Source organism: Euprymna scolopes, chromosome 39 (genome assembly GCF_053919585.1).
Source record: "Euprymna scolopes isolate OS-2025 chromosome 39, ASM5391958v1, whole genome shotgun sequence".
In the NCBI taxonomy this organism is placed as follows: Eukaryota; Metazoa; Mollusca; class Cephalopoda; order Sepiida; family Sepiolidae; genus Euprymna; species Euprymna scolopes.
The window spans coordinates 9,722,404-9,743,882 of record NC_136520.1 but is presented as its reverse complement, the minus strand read 5'-3'; the positions used below and the strand labels follow the sequence as shown (position 1 = coordinate 9,743,882).

The 21,479-nt window shown below is 30.3% G+C and overlaps 1 protein-coding gene across 10 annotated transcripts in view; it reads right to left on the bottom strand.

Annotated features, from left to right (window-relative positions):
- The window catches only part of LOC145263644 (PDF receptor-like), a 787,341-nt gene that overhangs the window by 83,080 nt on the left and 682,782 nt on the right, over positions 1–21,479 (bottom strand). For all 10 annotated transcript variants that reach the window (XR_013864585.1, XR_013864584.1, XM_080120502.1 and 7 more), the window contains exon 10: positions 7,473–7,558. Coding sequence is in view for 8 of the 10 variants with exons in the window: in XM_080120502.1 (XP_079976628.1) it covers positions 7,473–7,558 (86 nt within the window). In the remaining 2 variants the exon portion in view is untranslated. The remainder of the gene's footprint in view (positions 1–7,472; positions 7,559–21,479) is intronic.

Sequence of the window (21,479 nt, the reverse complement as noted above, 5' to 3'; positions counted from 1 at the left end):
TCTCCAGATTTTCCAGTACTATCTACCTCTTTCGATAAGATTTGCAAATAAATTTGCATTATCTCAAGAGCTGCTTGCCACTTATTTCTCGTTGTCCGTGGCCATTGGTCTTTACTGGAATGTGAGTGGCGATAAGCCTCCCCAAGATCCCAGTTCGCTGAGCACTTATAAAGTGGAGGTTCGGTCTGTGCTAACACCTCGGCCTTATTATTATTATTATTATTATTATTATTATTATTATTATTATTATTATTATAATAACTGACTTTAATGGAACTTTTACACCGGTCACAGATGTTAAAAATGTCGATATATAATGTGGAGAAATGTCGGTATATGGTAATTTTCTTGACAAAATTTCCTTATATGATGATTTTGTTGAAAAAATGTCAGCTTATAATGTTGGGAAAAATGCCCGTATATTTATAATATAATATATAATTTTGTAAAATAATATCTGTATATGATATATGTATATTGTTAAATAATATCTGTATATTATATCTGTATATTGTTAAATAATATATGTGTATGATATCTGTATATTGTTACATAATATCTGTATATGATATCTGTATATTGTTAAACAATATCTGTATATTATATCTGTATATTGTTAAAATAATATCTGTATATTATATCTGTATATTGTTAAATAATATCTATACATGATATCTGTATATTGTTAAATAATATATATACATGATATCTGTATATTGTTAATAATATCTGTATATGATATATGTATATTGTTAAATCATATCTGTACATGATATCTGTATATTGTTAAATAATATCTATACATGATATCTGTATATTGTTTAAAAATATCTATACATGATATCTGTATATTGTTAAATAATATCTGTACATGATATCTGTATATTTTTAAAAATATCTGTATATGATATATGTATATTGTTAAATTATATCTGTACATGATATCTGTATATTGTTAAATAATACCTGTATATGATATCTGTATATTGTTTAAAAATATCTGTACATGATATCTGTATATTGTTTAAAAATATTTGTACATGATATCTGTATATTGTACCATAATATCTGTATATGATATCCGTATATTGTTAAATAATATCTATATATGATATCTGTATATTGTTGAATAATATCTGTATATGATATCTGTATATTGTTACATAATATCTGTATATGATATCTGTATATTGTTAAATAATATCTGTATATGATATCTGTATATTGTTAAATAATATCTGTATATGATATCTGAATATTGTTAAATAATATCTGTATATGATGTCTGTATATTGTTAAATAATATCTGTATATGATATCTGTATATTGTTAAATAATATCTGTATATTATATCTATATATTGTTAAATAATATCTGTACATGGTATCTGTATATTGTTAAATAATATCTGTACATGATATCTGTATATTGTTAAATTATATCTGTATATGATATCTGTATATTGTTAAATAATTTCTGTATATGATATCTGTCTATTGTTAAATAATATCTGTATATGATATCTGTATATTGTTAAATAATATCTGTATATGGTATCTATATATTGTTACATAATATCTGTATATGATATCTGTATATTGTTAAATAATATCTGTATATGATATCTATATATTGTTAAATAATATCTGTATATGATATCTGTATATTGTTAAATAATATCTGTATATGATATCTGAATATTGTTAAATATCTGTATATAGTATCTGTAAATTGTAAAATAATCTCTATATTTAATATCTGTATATTGTTAAATAATATCTGTATATGATATCTGTATATTGTTAAATAATATCTGTATATGATATCTGTATATTGTTAAATAATATCTGTATATGATATCTGTATATTGTTAAATAATATCTGTATATGATATCTGCATATTGTAAAATAATATCTGTACATGATATCTGTATATTGTTAAATAATATCTGTATATGATATCTGTATATCGTTAAATAATATCTGTATATGGTATCTATATATTGTTAAATAATATCTGTATATGGTATCTGTATATTGTTAAATAATATCTGTATATGGTATCTTTATATTGTAAAATAATATCTGTACATGATATCTGTATATTGTTAAATTATATCTGTATATGATATCTGCATATAGTAAAATTATATCTGTACATTATATCTGTATATTGTTAAATAATATCTGTATATGATATCTGTATATTGTTAAATAATATCTGTATATGCTATCTGTATATTGTTAAATAATATCTGAATATGATATCTGTATATTGTTAAATAATATCTGTATATGATATCTGTATATTATTAAATAATATCTGTATATGATATCTGTATATTGTTAAATAATATCTGTATATGATATCTGTATGGTGTTGAATAATATCTGTATATGATATCTGCATATTGTTAAATAATATCTGTACATGATATCTGTATATTGTTAAACAATATCTGTATCTTATATCTGTATATTGTTAAATAATATCTGTATATGATTTCTGTATAATGTTAAATAATATCTGCACATGATATCTGTATATTATTAAACAATATCTCTATATGATATCTGTATATTGTTAAATAATATCTGTATATGTTATCTGTATATTGTTAAATAATATCTGTATATGATATCTGTATATTGTTAAATAATATCTGTATATAATATCTGTATATTGTGAAAAATATCTTTGTATGATATCTGTATATTGTTAAATAATATCTGTATATGATATCTGTATATTGTTAAATAATATCTGTATATGCTATCTGTATATTGTTAAATAATATCTTTATATGATATCTGTATATTGTTATTTAATATCTGCACATGATATCTGTATATTGTTAAATAATATCTGTATATGATATCTGTATATTGTTAAATAATATCTGTATATGATATCTGTATATTGTTAAATAATATATGTATATAGTATCTGTATATTGTTAAATAATATCTGTATATGATATCTGTATATTGTTAAATAATATCTGTATATGATATCTGTATATTGTAAAATAATATCTGTCCATGGTATCTGTATATTGTAAAATAATATCTGTACATGGTATCTGTATATTGTTAAATAATATCTGTCCATGGTATCTGTATATTGTTAAATAATATCTGTATATGATATCTGTATATTGTTAAATAATATCTGTACATGGTATCTGTATATTGTTAAATAATATCTGTATATGATATCTGTATATTGTTAAATAATATCTGTATATGATATCTGTATATTGTTAAATAATATCTTTATATGATATCTGTATATTGTTATTTAATATCTGCACATGATATCTGTATATTGTTAAATAATATCTGTATATTATATCTGTATATTGTTAAATAATATCTGTACATGATATCTGTATAGTGTTAAATAATATCTGTACATGGTATCTGTATATTGTTAAATAATATCTGTATATGATATCTGTATATTGTTAAATAATATCTGTACATGGTATTTGTATATTGTTAAATAATATCTGTATATGATATCTGTATATTGTAAAATAATATCTGTCCATGATATCTGTATATTGTTAAATAATATCTGTACATGACATCTGTATATTGTTAAATAATATCTGTACATGGTATCTGTATATTGTTAAATAATATCTGTACATGGTATCTGTATATTGTTAAATAATATCTGTATATGATATCTGTATATTGTAAAATAATATCTGTCCATGATATCTGTATATTGTTAAATAATATCTGTACATGACATCTGTATATTGTAAAATAATATCTGTACATGGTATCTGTATATTGTTAAATAATATCTGTACATGACATCTGTATATTGTTAAATAATATCTGTACATGGTATCTGTATATTGTTAAATAATATCTGTACATGGTATCTGTATATTGTTAAATAATATCTGTACATGGTATCTGTATATTGTTAAATAATATCTGTACATGATATCTGTATATTGTTAAATAATATCTGTACATGGTATCTGTATATTGTTAAATAATATCTGTATATGATATCTGTATATTGTTAAATAATATCTGTATATGGTATCTGTATATTGTTAAATAATATCTGTACATGACATCTGTATATTGTTAAATAATATCTGTACATGGTATCTGTATATTGTTAAATAATATCTGTATATGATATCTGTATATTGTTAAATAATATCTTTATATTATATCTGTATATTGTACAATAATATCTGTATATGATATCTGTATATTGTTTCAAAATGTCTGTACATGATATCTGTATATTGTAAAAAATATCTGTACATGATATCTGTAAATTGTTAAATAATATCTGTACATCATATCTGTATATTGTTAAATAATATTCTGTATATGATATCTGTATATTGTTTAATAATATCTGTATACGGTATCTGTATATTGTTGAATAATATCTGTATATGATATCTGTATATTGTTAAATAATATCTGTACATGATATCTTTATATTGTTAAATAATATCTGTATATTTAATCTGTATATTGTTAAATAATATCTGCATATGATATCTGTATATTGTTAAATAATATCTATACATGATATCTGTATATTGTTTAATAATATCTGTAAATGATATCTGTATATTGTTAAAAATATCTGTACATGATATCTGTATATTTTTACATAATATCTGTATATTATATCTTTATATTGTTAAATAATATCTGTATATGATATTTGTATATGTTTTCAAAATATCTGTACATGATATCTGTATATTGTTAAATAATATCTGTACATGGTATCTGTATATTGTTAAATAATATCTGTATACGGTATCTGTATATTGTTAAATAATATCTGTATATGGTATCTATATATTGTATAAATAATATCTGTATATGATATCTGTATATTGTTAAATAATATCTGTACATGATATCTGTATAGTGTTAAATAATATCTGTACGTGATATCTGTATATTGTTAAATAATATCTGTACATGATATTTGTATATTGTTAAATAATATCTGTACATGATATCTGTATATAGTTAAATAATATCTGTACGTGATATCTGTATATTGTTAAATAATATCTGTACATGGTATCTGTATATTGTTAAATAATATCTGTACATGATATCTGTATATTGTTAAATAATATCTGTATATGATATCTGTATATTGTTAAATAATATCTGTACATGATATCTGTATATAGTTAAATAATATCTGTACATGATATCTGTATAGTGTTAAATAATATCTGTACGTGATATCTGTATATTGTTAAATAATATCTGTACATGGTATCTGTATATTGTTAAATAATATCTGTACATGATATCTGTATATTGTTAAATAATATCTGTACATGATATCTGTATAGTGTTAAATAATATCTGTACATGATATCTGTATATTGTTAAATAATATCTGTACATGATATCTGTATATTGTTAAATAATATCTGTACATGATATCTGTATATAGTTAAATAATATCTGTACATGATATCTGTACAGTGTTAAATAATATCTGTACGTGATATCTGTATATTGTTAAATAATATCTGTACATGGTATCTGTATATTGTTAAATAATATCTGTACATGATATCTGTATATTGTTAAATAATATCTGTACATGATATCTGTATATTGTTAAATAATATCTGTACATGATATCTGTATATTGTTAAATAATATCTGTACATGATATCTGTATATTGTTAAATAATATCTGTACATGATATCTGTATATAGTTAAATAATATCTGTACATGATATCTGTATAGTGTTAAATAATATCTGTACGTGATATCTGTATATTGTTAAATAATATCTGTACATGGTATCTGTATATTGTTAAATAATATCTGTACATGATATCTGTATATAGTTAAATAATATCTGTACATGATATCTGTATAGTGTTAAATAATATCTGTACGTGATATCTGTATATTGTTAAATAATATCTGTAGATGGTATCTGTATATTGTTAAATAATATCTGTACATGATATCTGTATAGTGTTAAATAATATCTGTATATGATATCCGTATATTGTTAAATAATATCTGTACATGATATCTGTATAGTGTTAAATAATATCTGTACATGATATCTGTATATTGTTAAATAATATCTGTACATGATATCTGTATATTGTTAAATAATATCTGTACGTGATATCTGTATATTGTTAAATAATATCTGTACATGATATCTGTATAGTGTTAAATAATATCTGTACGTGATATCTGTATATTGTTAAATAATATCTGTACATGGTATCTGTATATTGTTAAATAATATCTGTACATATCTGTATATTGTTAAATAATATCTGTACATGATATCTGTATATTGTTAAATAATATCTGTACATGATATCTGTATATTGTTAAATAATATCTGTACATGATATCTGTATATTGTTAAATAATATCTGTACATGGTATCTGTATTTTGCTAAATTATATCGGTCTATGATATCCGTATATTGTTAAATAAAATCTGTATATGATATCTGTATATTGTTAAATAATATCTGTATATGATATATGTATATTGTTAAATAATATCTGTACATGATATTTGTATATTGTTAAATAATATCTGTATATGATCATTCAGAAATATATGATTTTGTTGAAAAAATCTCTGTATAGGACATTTCGTTGAAAAACTCTCCATATATAATGATTTTGTCGAAAACTGTCTGTATATTATTATTCGGTCGAAACAGGTTAGTGTATGATAATTCAATCGCAGTGTATGACGTTTTTGTTTAAAATTTGACGGCATCAGATAATTTTGTGGTTTTATATCCGTATATGATGACTTCGTTGAAAAATGTTTGTATGTAATGGCTTTCATAAAACAAATTTCTTTATATTATTATCTTGTCGACAAAATATCCGTAAATGCTAATTTTGTTAGAAAATGTCCGTATATGGTAATTTTGCCGAAATTATCCATAAATGTGTTTATATTTTGTTGAAAACAAATTCGCATATATATGTTTGTATATGGTTGGTTTGGTTTGGTATTTTTTATTTTACGGCATATCAACCCTTTTTAGGCTATTTAATGCCGAATCCAAAGATTTTGAAGAAACATTTTTAATAGAATATATTTGTTATTTTCAAGTCAATTTCTATTTAACCCATAGTTGGTACCCTAACAAGTACTACTACTCCGGGTCAGAGTAGACCTGGGAGCAATGGCTATTAAAGGGTGGATCCACACTCCTCAAAGCCCGCATGCTGGGGCCTCACCACTGGATATAGTTTAAGGGCATATCCAGGACCGTATATGGTTGGTAAAATATGATAATGAAGAAAAAATATCTCTTCTTCGGAATGCAGTTAATAATTGTAGCCTTTCTTTAAAGTTTACTAACTTCGAAGAAATTTCAAAATTACATCAAACATTAAAAGGATACTTGAAAACAAACATAATAAAGATAAACGTGAATTTCTTACCGAAGCGTTTCTGCCTCATTTGTGTGACTTTCTCTGAGTTTTGTGATTAAAATTCTAACAATGTTGAACAGGAATATAAGATTAATCTGAAAGAAGAAAGAAATGTCATTTTATATTCTGTATCATCCAACATAGCCCTAACACCTAAACTAAACCCTATGCCTTATTCCTTACCCATAAAACATAACTCTAACCCCAAAGACTAAACACTAAACCCCAAACCTAACACTAACCCTAAACCCTAACGGTAAAACAAAGCTTGCCTGCGTTTGCGCATTCACCTTTCACGCAGATCCCAAAAGACTAAACACTAAACCCCAAACCTAAACCTAACCCTAAACCCTAACAGTAAAACAAAGCTTGCCTGCGTTTGCGCATTCACCTTTCACGCAGAACCCAAAAGACTAAACACTAAACCCCAAACCTAAACCTAACCCTAAACCCTAACCGTAAAACAAAGCTTGCCTGCGTTTGCGCATTCACCTTTCACGCAGATCCCAAAAGACTAAACACTAAACCCCAAACCTAAACCTAACCCTAAACCCTAACCGTAAAACAAAGCTTGCCTGCGTTTGCGCATTCACCTTTCACGCAGATCCCAAAAGACTAAACACTAAACCCCAAACCTAAACCTAACACTAAACCCTAACCGTAAAAAAAAGCTTGCCCGAGTTTGCGCATTCACCTTTCACGCAGATCCCAAAAGACTAAACACTAAACCCCAAACCTAAACCTAACCCTAAACCCTAACCGTAAAACAAAGCTTGCCTGCGTTTGCGCATTCACTTTTCATGCAGATCCCAAAAGACTAAACACTAAACCCTAAACCTAAACCTAACCCTAAACCCTAACCGTAAAACAAAGCTTGCCTGCGTTTGCGCATTCACCTTTCATGCAGATCCCAAAAGACTAAACACTAGACCCCAAACCTAAACCTAACCCTAAACCCTAACCGTAAAACAAAGCTTGCCTGCGTTTGCGCATTCACTATTCACGCAGATCCCAAAAGACTAAACACTAAACCCTAAACCTAAACCTAACCCTAAACCCTAACCGTAAAACAAAGCTTGCCTGCGTTTGCGCATTCACCTTTCACGCAGATCCCAAAAGACTAAACACTAAACCCCAAACCTAAACCTAACCCTAAACCCTAACCGTAAAACAAAGCTTGCCTGCGTTTGCGCATTCACCTTTCACGCAGATCCCAAAAGACTAAACACTAAACCCCAAACCTAAACCTAACCCTAAACCCTAACCGTAAAACAAAGCTTGCCTGCGTTTGCGCATTTACCTTTCACGCAGATCCCAAAAGACTAAACACTAAACCCCAAACATAAACCTAACCCTAAACTCTAACCGTAAAACAAAGCTTGCCTGCGTTTGCGCATTCACCTTTCACGCAGATCCCAAAAGACTAAACACTAAACCCCAAACATAAACCTAACCCTAAACCCTAACCGTAAAACAAAGCTTGCCTGAGTTTGCGCATTCACCTTTCACGCAGATCCCAAAAGACTAAACACTATACCCCAAACCTAAACCTAACCCTAAACCCTAACCGTAAAACAAAGCTTGCCTGCGTTTGCGCATTCACCTTTCACGCAGATCCCAAAAGACTAAACACTAAACCCCAAACCTAAACCTAACCCTAAACCCTAACCGTAAAACAAAGCTTGCCTGCATTTGCGCATTCACCTTTCACGCAGATCCCAAAAGACTAAACACTAAACCCCAAACCTAAACCTAACCCTAAACCCTAACCGTAAAACAAAGCTTGCCTGCGTTTGCGCATTCACCTTTCACGCAGATCCCAAAAGACTAAACACTAAACCCCAAACATAAACCTAACCCTAAACCCTAACCGTAAAACAAAGCTTGCCTGCGTTTGCGCATTCACCTTTCACGCAGATCCCAAAAGACTAAACACTAAACCCCAAACATAAACCTAACCCTAAACCCTAACCGTAAAACAAAGCTTGCCTGGGTTTGCGCATTCACCTTTCACGCAGATCCCAAACCTAAACAACGTAGCAGATCTAAATTTTTTTTATAAAGGAGCCATCACTTATCAAGGCTCGGATGCCACTCGAGGATAAAGTTTAATGCGTATAGAGTAGTCAGTGGGAAAATGTAGTAATCGTTAGTAATGTAAAGTTGGTAAATTGGATTACTTAAGGGAATGTCTCATCAAGGCATATATATATATATATATATATATATATATATATATATATATATATAAGTGAACGGGTATGTGTGTGTGTCTGTGTGCGTGTCTGTGTGTGTGTCTGTGTACATTTCCATACGCAATAACTCTGTCAATTTTAAGTCTACAGACTCGAAATTTGATATACCTGATACTGTGATTTGGGAAAGTCTATGTGATCGGTGTTCGGCCAGAAATTTGTCTGTTAAGGGGTCAAAGTTCCACGATTTGACCTTTGAGAACTCTACCAAACTCCTCCGACAATTTTCAGTCTAAACACTTGATATTTCAGATATATATTCCTTTCACATTTTTGTTTACACAGTGATCACCACTTATCAAGGCCCGGAAGCCACTCAGGGATAAGGGTTATTGCAAGTACATTACGTTAGCCAGAAGATTTGCTGAAGTGTTTACTTAAGGGGGCGGTTCATTAGGAATTTGTTAACATTGAACTTGAAGACATCCAAGTTGTAGTCCGGAGGGAAGCAGGCAGATGGAACAGAGGTCCACAGGCGTGCAGTTCTAAGAAAGAAGCTTTGTTCATTGAATCCGCGTTTTGATTTAGGCACCGATATAGAGTGGGGGAATTTTTCACAGTGGATTCAGCTAGACGGGTGTTTTTCGTGAAAGATTGGCGAGGGGGGACCAGAGATTGGAGTTCAGACGAGCATCTGCCATGGAAATAACGATAAAACAAGGACAGGCTCGCAACGTCTCTTCTGTGGGAGAGAGGTTGCAGGGTAGAGAAAAGGGCATCCCCCACTAAGCCACGAAGTCTATTTTGTACTCTCTCAAGGCAGGATAGGCTGTTTTTAGCAGCTCCTGCCCAGATATGACAACAATATTCCATCCTTTGACGTACTTGGCTTTTATATATATATAGAATTTCATCAGTAGTGAGATATCTTCTGGAGCGGTAGAAGGATCCCACCCTCTTTCCAGCGACCTTGGCAACAGACTTGATGTACGTGTTCCATTTCAGATCAGGAGTAAAGGTCAAACCCAGAAGCTTGTCAAAACACGGGGCCTCACCAAGACGAGAGCCATCCATCACAATTGATGCCAGCTGGGGATCAGAGCGTTGATGATGTAAGGATAGGAGTTTGGTTTTGGATGCATTAAAGGTAACCAGCCACATCTCCCCCCACTGAACCACGCGCTCGAGATCAGAGGAGAGAGAATCAGTGAGGATCAGAGGAGAGAGAATCATATGGATTTAACTTAATAATTTTAATTGAGCCCAAAACAATAAATGTAAAGGGGTCAAGTAGGGGTTAGATTTAAAAAAATATTGACCTTTTTTTTTTTTGCTCAACATACACCTCCAAACACCCGGGCAACGCTGGGTTAAAATGCTAGCATATATAATTTTCACAAAATCAAGGTCAGAAAATTGGAGTGATAGAAACAAGTTGTGTATTGTCATATTACGTTACAATCGTTTCAACACCGTTCAGACGATTTCAAACATTATGTCGTTTAAAAATATTCTCAATAACGGCCCCTCTTCAGACGATGAAAAAACACTATTTAATTAACACTAGGGAATACATTTGGAGTCCCTTTTAAGGAAACCATACAGTTGAATCTACCTGCACAACCTACTTCCAAGATTTGTTTCCGTTTGTTACAGGAGTTTTATATATCGACCTATTTTCGTATCTCCATTTTAAAATTATATTTTCACCGATTATCCATCTATCTTTGCATCCATTCTCTGTGTTCTTTTAATTTAGGTGATTATTAATTTCCTCCTAATTATTTATGTAAAAAAATATTTTTATATTCATTTTCTTATTTTAAATACTGGACTACACCTCCAAAAACGGACTTAAGATTACACGCCCATCCTGTATTGTGACCCATTTACGATAGTTTCTTATCCAGTGTTTATACTAGCGATTCTAATTATATAATACGTTACTTAATTATTTAATTTCATAAAATAGGTATCGATTTAAATTCATTCTAGAAAGTAGAACCACTGAGTTAGTGTTATTTTTCATTCAATAGTTTAGTTTAAATTTATAATTTTTCTTTAATTCTCGTTATATTCTATTTTAACAATTACCGAATTTTGATTTATTTGAACAACATATTTATTGGTAAAAATATGATACTTTTTTTTCAATCTCACCATTATATATTAGCTTGAACATAAAAATTGGTAGAAAATTGTCTTTATAATAATAAATACGTTAACTGCATTAATTAAAATATCATATTTAAGTGTATCTTAGGATAGGGCAACGCCAGGGTCTGCTAGTATATATATATATATATATATATATATATATATATATGTATATATATATAAATTTATTCAATTCACTTAAACAAAGTTACCATTAGTCTCTTCAATAAATTTACTGTTTCAGTCCAAAAAACATCGCTTAATATTGAATTTAGAACTATAGTATAAGTGTTTATTTTAAGTAATTCATTTATCCTATATTTAATCTTTCTCTCTGTATATATACATCTCACATTATTATTATTATCATTATTATTATTATTATTATTATTATTATTTATTTATTTATTTATTTATTTTTCCTGCTGACATGGGAGTGAACAATCCAGCACCCATCCATTTCAAATGGATAGTACCAGTCAAGGATCCGTCACTTGACACTCAGCCCAACAGGTGAGGGGCCGGAGACCGGCCCAGCACCTGTTGGACTGAGGTACACCGCCTGGGTAATACCTAGGAGGTCCACCCTCCCAGGCCTTGCCACCGGGCTTTCCGGTGGGGCAAGTTTATTGCTTGTTGCCTGAGGCGGCCCGACCGGGGAATGCCGACGGGGTTACTCAGGCAATTTTTAAAATTGCAGGAGTGCCCCTCCTTTAGGGGAGCCTGCTGGGTTACCACTTTCCGGCCTTGTGCCACATTTTGCTGAGTGGACAGCAAATAAATATAATCCAGCACCCATCCCCTTCTCTCTCACATCCCACCCCAATTTTTATCCTTCAAAAGCTAACCGGACACAACCTACTAGCGACTTACGTGACCTAGATACACAAAGTCATCCCATCTAATACATGTCAGCAGGAAAAAAAAATAAAATTAATAATAATAATAATAATAAAAATAATAATAATAATAAAGACAACCAAATAGACAGAGAAAATACAAAATTAAAAGAAAATCACAATAAAGCAACAAGTTATAAACTAATAAATAAATAAATGAATAAAAATAAATGAAAATATAAACAGGTTAGTTACCTAATCAGACCATTCATAAATCCCCTGCTCACATTTGCTCCGAGGCACCACACAGCTATCCAACTTCCACTCCATCATCTAGCATGCTTTGAATCGATCTGTCACGTCTACCATTTGAAAAGGGAATGTTTTCCGAAATTAATAATGGATATTGTTGCAGACATAACAAGTAAGAGATTCGTACCTAATAAAACTGAATAAATATATGTAGATATAGGCATATATGTATGTACTTATTGATTTGTAAATTGCCACTTTTTTCGTCTCCTCTCACTAACAACGACTATAATTAATTCCTCGCATTGTGATCGCCTTATAAATCTAAAATAAATAAAGGGGTCGCTTTTTTTGCTGATATTGTCGAAAGTCATCCCCTCTTTTCGATTGTCTAATCTTAATTTAAACCTACGTCACTTCCGGTTTGGAGGTGGACGTAACAGCAAAGACGTCACGTTTTTTTCGCATTCTTTTCATCTTTCGCGGTACGGGTTCGAGCCTGCTTTCCTACTACCACTTTTATTTTTTTGCTCAACACACACCTCCAAACACCCGGGCAACGCCGGGCTGAAATGCTAGCATATATATATATATATATATATATATATATACTCTCCCATTATAACTTTTTAAAATGAGAAAACCTTATAATATATATACTTTTTTAAATGAGAAAACCTTCCATCCATATATAAAACTGATAATGTCCAAGCTATTTAAAGGTCGTTTTAGGACATACGTAATGTAATAGGATAGCTTCACAAAATTCCAAAATAAACCCCCCTGAGTTACTACTTTATTATATTTCAAAAGAAAAAAAAAATGTTAAAACGCTGTTTAGTTTGCAACTAACAAGTACAACTTATTAAATGTATCTTGACGGTAGAATAAATTCATTAAAAGTAAAACTGAAATGTAGTAAAAAAATAAGAATAAGATTAATTAATAATCTTAAAATAAATTATTATTATTAATAATAATGATGGCCGAGAAGGGTCAAGGAGGATGGAAAGACCGAAGATGAGAGCATTAACCAGACCTCCCCTGGAAAAATGCGAAGGGAACTGAGACCTTGGGGAGGCTTATTGCCACTCAAATTCCAGAGGATACCAATGACCGCTGCCAGCGTGAAATCATTGGTAAGCGGCTGTTGCGATAACGCAAATTTCATTTGCAAATTTTATCGAAAGAGGTGGAGAGTACGGGAAATCTGGGGAGACTTGTTGTCACAGCTTCTAGGGAACCCTACAAGTCGTTTTCTAGGAGAGAGCTTTGATGACCTGTGTGAAAGCTCTTAGTGAGTCAATAATATCTTGATATACACGTTTAGTAATGACATAAGGATGGAATTTGTACATCTCCAAATGTGCTATTCTTGTGATTAAAAGAGACAAGCTAGTTCACTCAGATGGCTTTAAACTTTCAACAACAGATCTGATGAAGAATGTTAACAGCGAGAGATACTACAAGTATTTGGGGATACTGGAAGCGGATAAGATTTAGAACATGGAACCCCCACCCCCCAGGTCACAGCCGAGTACAAGAGAAGATTAAGGGCTATTCTTAAATCACACCTCCACAGTCGGAATGCAATATATGCCACCAACGCCAGAGTAGTAGCAATCATTCGATATACTGCTGGCATATTGGACTGGAATGTAGATGAATGGAAATGTTTGCACACAAAAGCACGTAAAATGCTAACAATTTACGCGGCCTTTGCTAAGAAAGGGGATGTGGATCGATTTTATCTACCTAGAAAAGAAGGTAGTCGAGGCTTACTTAGTATTGACGATGTAAATATAGAAGAAGAAAATATAACTAAATATATTTCTGAAAGCTATGAAATTCTTCTACATCAAGTGAGATGAGAAAAGATGGGACGAAGAAGAGTCAGCGATTACAAGAAAGAGGGGAAAACTTATTTGGAAAGAAACTACACACTGCATTCTTTAAGAATACTGAATTTAGAGATAACGACACCTATAATTTATTGGTCAGGAAACATCTTAAAAGATCTACTAAGAGCACATTAATGGAAGCCAATGAACCAACCACTCGAACATTGATCTATTAAACACTACACCGACAAAACTGTAGAATCACCGATGTGCAGGATGTGTAATGAAAGGGAAGAAACATTAGCGCATATTGTATCAGAATGCCCTATGCTAGTTCAACACCAATATAAAAAATGGAGAAACAACAAAGTCGCCCAGGTCTCACACTGCAATATATGCAAACTCTTCGGATAAGACCACAATGAGAAGTGATTGAGCATCAACCGGAAGTGGTTTAGAAAAACGACAATGTCAAACAGATTGATAAGATGCTCGCCAAACTTTCACAAGAAACACTCGTCTAGCTGAAAACACTATCAATAATTCCTCCCCCACTATTTATCTGTGCATAAACCTAAACGTAGATTCCATGATCCAAGCTTTTTCTTAGAACTGCACGCATGTGGAATTGTCTTCCGTTTTCCTGCTTTCCAGCTGTCTATAATATGGTTGTCTTCAAGTCCAACGTCAACAAGTTTCTGATGAGCTGTTCCACTTAAGTTAACAAATTTACCGAACTTCCATTATTATCGATTACTATATTTTCCTTTTGACTACTGTACACTCTTTAACCCTTATCCTTGAGTGGCCTATCGGCCTTGATAAGTGGTGACGCCTATGTAAAAAAAGGCAGCATGCTGTCGTTCATTCAATCATGGCTTGGAAAAAGTATCATATAATTAGTAATTATATTTTTAATATCGCCAGCACTAGAGATTAAAAATTTAAACGAATAACGATTGTAATAATAATAATAATAATAATAATAATAATAATAATAATAATAATAATAATAACAATAATAATAATAATAATAATAATAATTGGTAATAATAATAATAATAATAATAATAATAATTGGTAATAATAATAATAATAATAATAATAATTGGTAATAATAATAATAATAATAATAATTGGTAATAATAATAATAATAAAAATAATAATTGGTAATAATAATAATAATAATAATAATTATAATAATAATAATAATTGGTAATAATAATAATAATAATAATAATAATAATTGGTAATAATAATAATAATAATAATAATAATAATAATAATAATTGGTAATAATAATAATAATAATAATTGGTAATAATAATAATAATAATTGGTAATAATAATAATAATAATAATAATAATAATAATAATAATTGGTAATAATAATAATAATAATAATAATAATAATAATAATAATTGGTAATAATAATAATAATAATAATAATAATAATAATAATAATAATGATAATAATAATAATAATAATTGGTAATAATAATAATAATAATAATAATAATAATTGGTAATAATAATAATAATAATAATAATAATAATAATAATAATAATAATTGGTAATAATAATAATAATAATAATAATAATAATAATAATAATAATAAAAATAATAATTGGTAATAATAATAATAATAATAACAATAATAATAATAATAATAATAATAATAATAATTGGTAATAATAATAATAATAATAATAATAATAATAATAATAATAATAATAATTGGTAATAATAATAATAATAATAATAATAATAATAATAATTATAACAACAACAACAATAATAATAACAACAATAATAATAATAATAATAATAATAATAATAATAATAATAATAATAATAATAATAATAATAATAATAATAATAATAATAATCAAAGCTGAAAATAAATAAATAAATAAACTGAAACGTTTAGGACCATGAAAACATTATAAATGGCTCAATTAGATAGACTAGACAATTTCTTTTTCAATTTTTCAAAAAGGCTTGCCTGTAAGGAACGGCGATAGTGTTAATACAGCTTGAATGTCTCAAGTCAAAGGAATTGACCTGATGTTTCAGAAAAAAAAAACCACCTAAAAACATCCAAAAGTTGAGTCGAACAACAACAACAATAATAATAATAATAATAATAATAATAATAATAATAATAATAGCAACAATAATAATAACAACAATAATAACAATAATAATAATAATAATAATAATAATAATAATAACAACAATAATAACAACAATAATAATAACAACAACAATAATAATAATAATAATAATAATAATAAAATAATAATTATAACAACAACAACAATAATAACAACAACAATAATAATAATAATAATAATAATAATAATAATAATAATAATAATAATGATAATAATAATAAATAATCCCTCAAGCGTGGATAATGTAATGCTTAAAAACGTATAAAATACCAAGCAGGATCATCAACGTGATTGAAAATCCGATGAGAACAATGAGACTGGAGCTGACAGCTGATAAAATACACATAACACAAATCAACTTCCAATGGGATTCATTATCACCATTTCTGTTCATCATAGCCATGATGCCCCTGAACAATATACTGAGAACGTGCCAAGCCGGATACAAGTTCTCTAACACGGAGGAATAAATGAACCACCGCATGTACATAGTCGGCCTGACACTCTTCGCAAGGACCAAAACTGAACTAGAGACATTAATAAATACCACCAGGATCTTCAACCAGGATATCAAAATGGAGTTCGGTATGAAAAAGTGCGCACTACTAGTTATAAGAAAGAGAAAACTAGAGACGGTAGAAGGCATAGAACTACCCAACCAAACGGAGATGAGGGCACTAAGGGAACAAGATGCCTATAAATACCCTGGAGTACTGGAAGAAGACACCATCAAAGCAACAGAAATGAAATAGAGAATTGGAAAGGAATACCTCAGGAGAACAAGAAAACTTCTCGAAAGCAAATTATATAGCAGAAACCTAAAGGCATAAATACATGGACAGTACCACTGGTAAGATAATCGGGACCGTTCATAGGGTGGAGTAAAGAAGAACTGAGACAACTCGATCAGAAGACCAGGAAACTCATGACCATGCACAACGTACTACATCCGAATGGTGATATTGACCGACTCTACGTAAAAAGGAAAGACGGCGGGAGGTGGCTAGTTAATATAGAAGACCGAGTGAATATCAGCAAAAAAGAACTAGAAAAATACTCAATGCAACCACTGAAAAATACGGACAAAATCAATAAAACAGAAAACAAAGAGACAAATGATAATACAAGAAAAGAAAAGTGGGAAGAGAAACAACTACAGGGAAGATTCATAAGGGTGACAAAAGATGAAAATAACGAAAACACTTGGACATGGATGCGAAAATGACATATAAGACGAGAAACTGAATCCCTAATAACTGCAGCGCAAAATAACTCGATAGGAACCAACTACATCAAAGCAAAGATCGACAAAACACAAGAAAACAGCGAATGCAGACTCTGTGAACAAAGAGACGAGACAATAAACCATATAATAAGTGAATGCAGCAAACTGGCCCAAGAACAGACACGACCAAGTGGGAAGGGTAGTACACTGGGAATTATGCAAACAATTGCATCTGGAACGCACAGACAAGTGGTACAGACATAAGCCGGCAACAGTACTTGAAAACGAGAATCACAAAATCCTATGAGACATGGACATACAGACGGACAAACCCATCCAAGCAAGAAGACCGGGCGTCGTAATAATTAACAAGAAAGGAAAATCCTGTCAAATCGTAAACTTTGCTGTTCCAGCTGACCACAGGGTGAATATCAAAGAAAAGGAGAAAGGGAGAAAATACACAGAGCTAGTCAGAGAGCTGAAAGGGATATGCAAGATGAAGAAAATCAAAATAATACCTATAATAGAAGGAGCACTAGGAACAATCCCCCAAAACTTTGAAAAAAAAATGGGAGAAATTGGAATCAAAGGAATGACTGGAAAAATACAACGAACAACAATGATTAAAACAGCTGAAATATTAAAAGAATCTCTTGAATGTGGAAACTAACACACAGGAGCAACAAGTGCAGGCCAGACACTACATGGAACCAAGAACACTGGAACCGCATTTCTATAAGTTCTCTAACCCAACCCCCATTGCCACATCACTGCCACCCCAAAAAGAGTGAGAGCAAATAACCAAATAGAGTCAATGAAGAAGGAAAGACTGATGAATAAGTGCGAAGATAACTGGGACCTTGGGGAGGCTTATTGCCACTTAAATCCCAGCAAAGACCAATAGCTGCTTCCAACGAGAAATCAATGGCAAGCAGCTGTTGGGATAATGCAAATTTATTTGCAAATGCTATCGAAAGAGGTGGAGAGTACTGGAAACCCGGGAGAGGTGTTGTCACTCAGCTTCCAACGACTGCCACATGCTGTTTTCAGCTTGTGTGTGAAAGCTCCTTGTGAGCCAATAATAATAAATATTCACTGAAATACGAAAATATCGAATTAAGAAAAACACAGTGTGGAGTTTATATTTATTAAGAGAATAATGTTGGCGGTGCGTGTCGGTTATTTGAAGTAGTAAGTTGTTTAAAATGATGTTTTTCCTAAGTATTTTCAAGAATTTATCTGATAAGTAAGCCACTAAAAATGCAGCAAAGACTTAATTTTTGACTTGAAAGAATAAAATAATTTTCGTTTTGAAATATAATAAGCTACCAACTGAAAATACATGATTTTGGAATTACAAAAAAAATTATATATATATATATATATATATATATATATATATATATATGTGTATATATATATATAAGCAGGGTGACTTGACGTTGCCCAGGATTGAATGATGATCAACGAATGTTTCAAACTTCCATATTTTGATGCTCATCGAATCGATGAAGTCACCTATTTTTAAAATCAAATTGATTAATATGCTTGCTCTAATTGGGGACCCATTGCGATGTACCTGGGGAGAAGCTTCACATGCCCCTCGTAGTGACTAAGTTCACAACATACTGTAGTTTACATTGCACTGTAGAGAACTTATATATAATAGCTTGTATTAAAGCTTAAAATGCAACTTCAAGTATCATGCTCCAGCTGTGGTTGGAATAAAAACATTCATTACGAACGCGCTCTTGTCATATCAAAAAATCTACTGTTGATTTTATATACCTAGCCTTTCTTTTTGTGCGGTATAATGCCCCGAATTTAAGTCTAAAATGAAACTTTGTGAAATTGTGTTCTAAATAGAAACATTAATTTCGAAGGCGCCCCTGTCATACAACATATAAAATCAACCTGTTCATTTCATACGTTGGCCTTTTCGGCTTGTGGGTTAATAAAACTTCTCAAGTCCACTTGTGATGTTAGGCTGTGTAAGATGTTTACTTTGATCAAAATCGCCTGTTAATTCTTTCATCGGATTGTTTCGATTATCGATTATCAATACTTATTGAAGACATTCTGACATAAACATATCTAAGACCACTGTTAGGCACGCAAAGTACCGTTTTGTGAAATTTCATCATAATCGACCCAGCCGTTCCGAGTCCATAGGGAATGCACGCACAGACACACAGCCACACAGACAAAGTTCCTTTTTATATAATAGTTTATAAATAGATTAGAAGTCAGTTGTGGAAGAACATATCCAGATTTCAAGGGTAAAATGAAGTACACATACACACAAACATATATATGTGTATATATGTATATCTGTATGTCTGCGTTTGGGTGCGCTCGGTTCAAAAGTAGTAATATTTTGGAGATTTGAAAATTATGTTATCTATAATATAAACCTCACCTGTCTGCTAGTGTGTGTGTGTGTGTGTGTGTGGGTGTGTGGGTGTGTGTGAGTGTGTGTGTGTGAATATATGTATCTCGCTAAAACTTCTGACACCCGCAACGAACGATGACAAAATGGGTATAGTTAGGAATATCCTCCTCTCGGACGATAAATATCCAAAACTTAACCAAAAAGATTAACTCTTTGACCGTCAACTGGGCATTTATTTTTGGAGGAATGCTCACTTTTACAAAGTCATCCACGCTTCGCGATATCGAAGTATGCTTAAAAGACGTTATTTCGAACGCTCTTGGCGTCAAAAGTCACGTGGGCGAGGCAGCTAATACATTTATTTCTTTTTCTTTTTTAGCTCATTTTCCACTATCACGTTCCAGGTTCGAGTCTGGCTACTGCGACTATATTTTTTTTTCATTAATGGGTATTTAATTATTTTTATAGAAACTTTGGCTGCTAAACACCTTTACTGTACCACCTCTTTATACCCAGTCAATGCCGGGTACCCATGCTATATTTTTAAATCCTATCTTGGTAATGTTTGGTAATATTTTGTGATTCGGTGTTTAAAAAATGAAAGTTTTCTTTATTATTATTTCTAATGTATAGTTATAGCCTGTTGACATTGATTGAACGCTCTATGCTAAATTGATTTTTGAATATGTAAAAATTTGTGTTCGTTTTTTCATTAAATACTAATCTCTATTAATAATTAACTGTAAATCCCGCCGATACCATAATACTTAGTTCGATTTCGCTTATCATAACAAAGGTCCATACAAAATTTTTGTCAGATCGGCGCAGTTTCCTAGAAAAGTGGAACGGACAAACATACAAATGTTATTTCAGAACATAAACAAAGATACGTGACAAAAACCCAGCAAGGATCTTTAGGCAACGTGTAGTGATG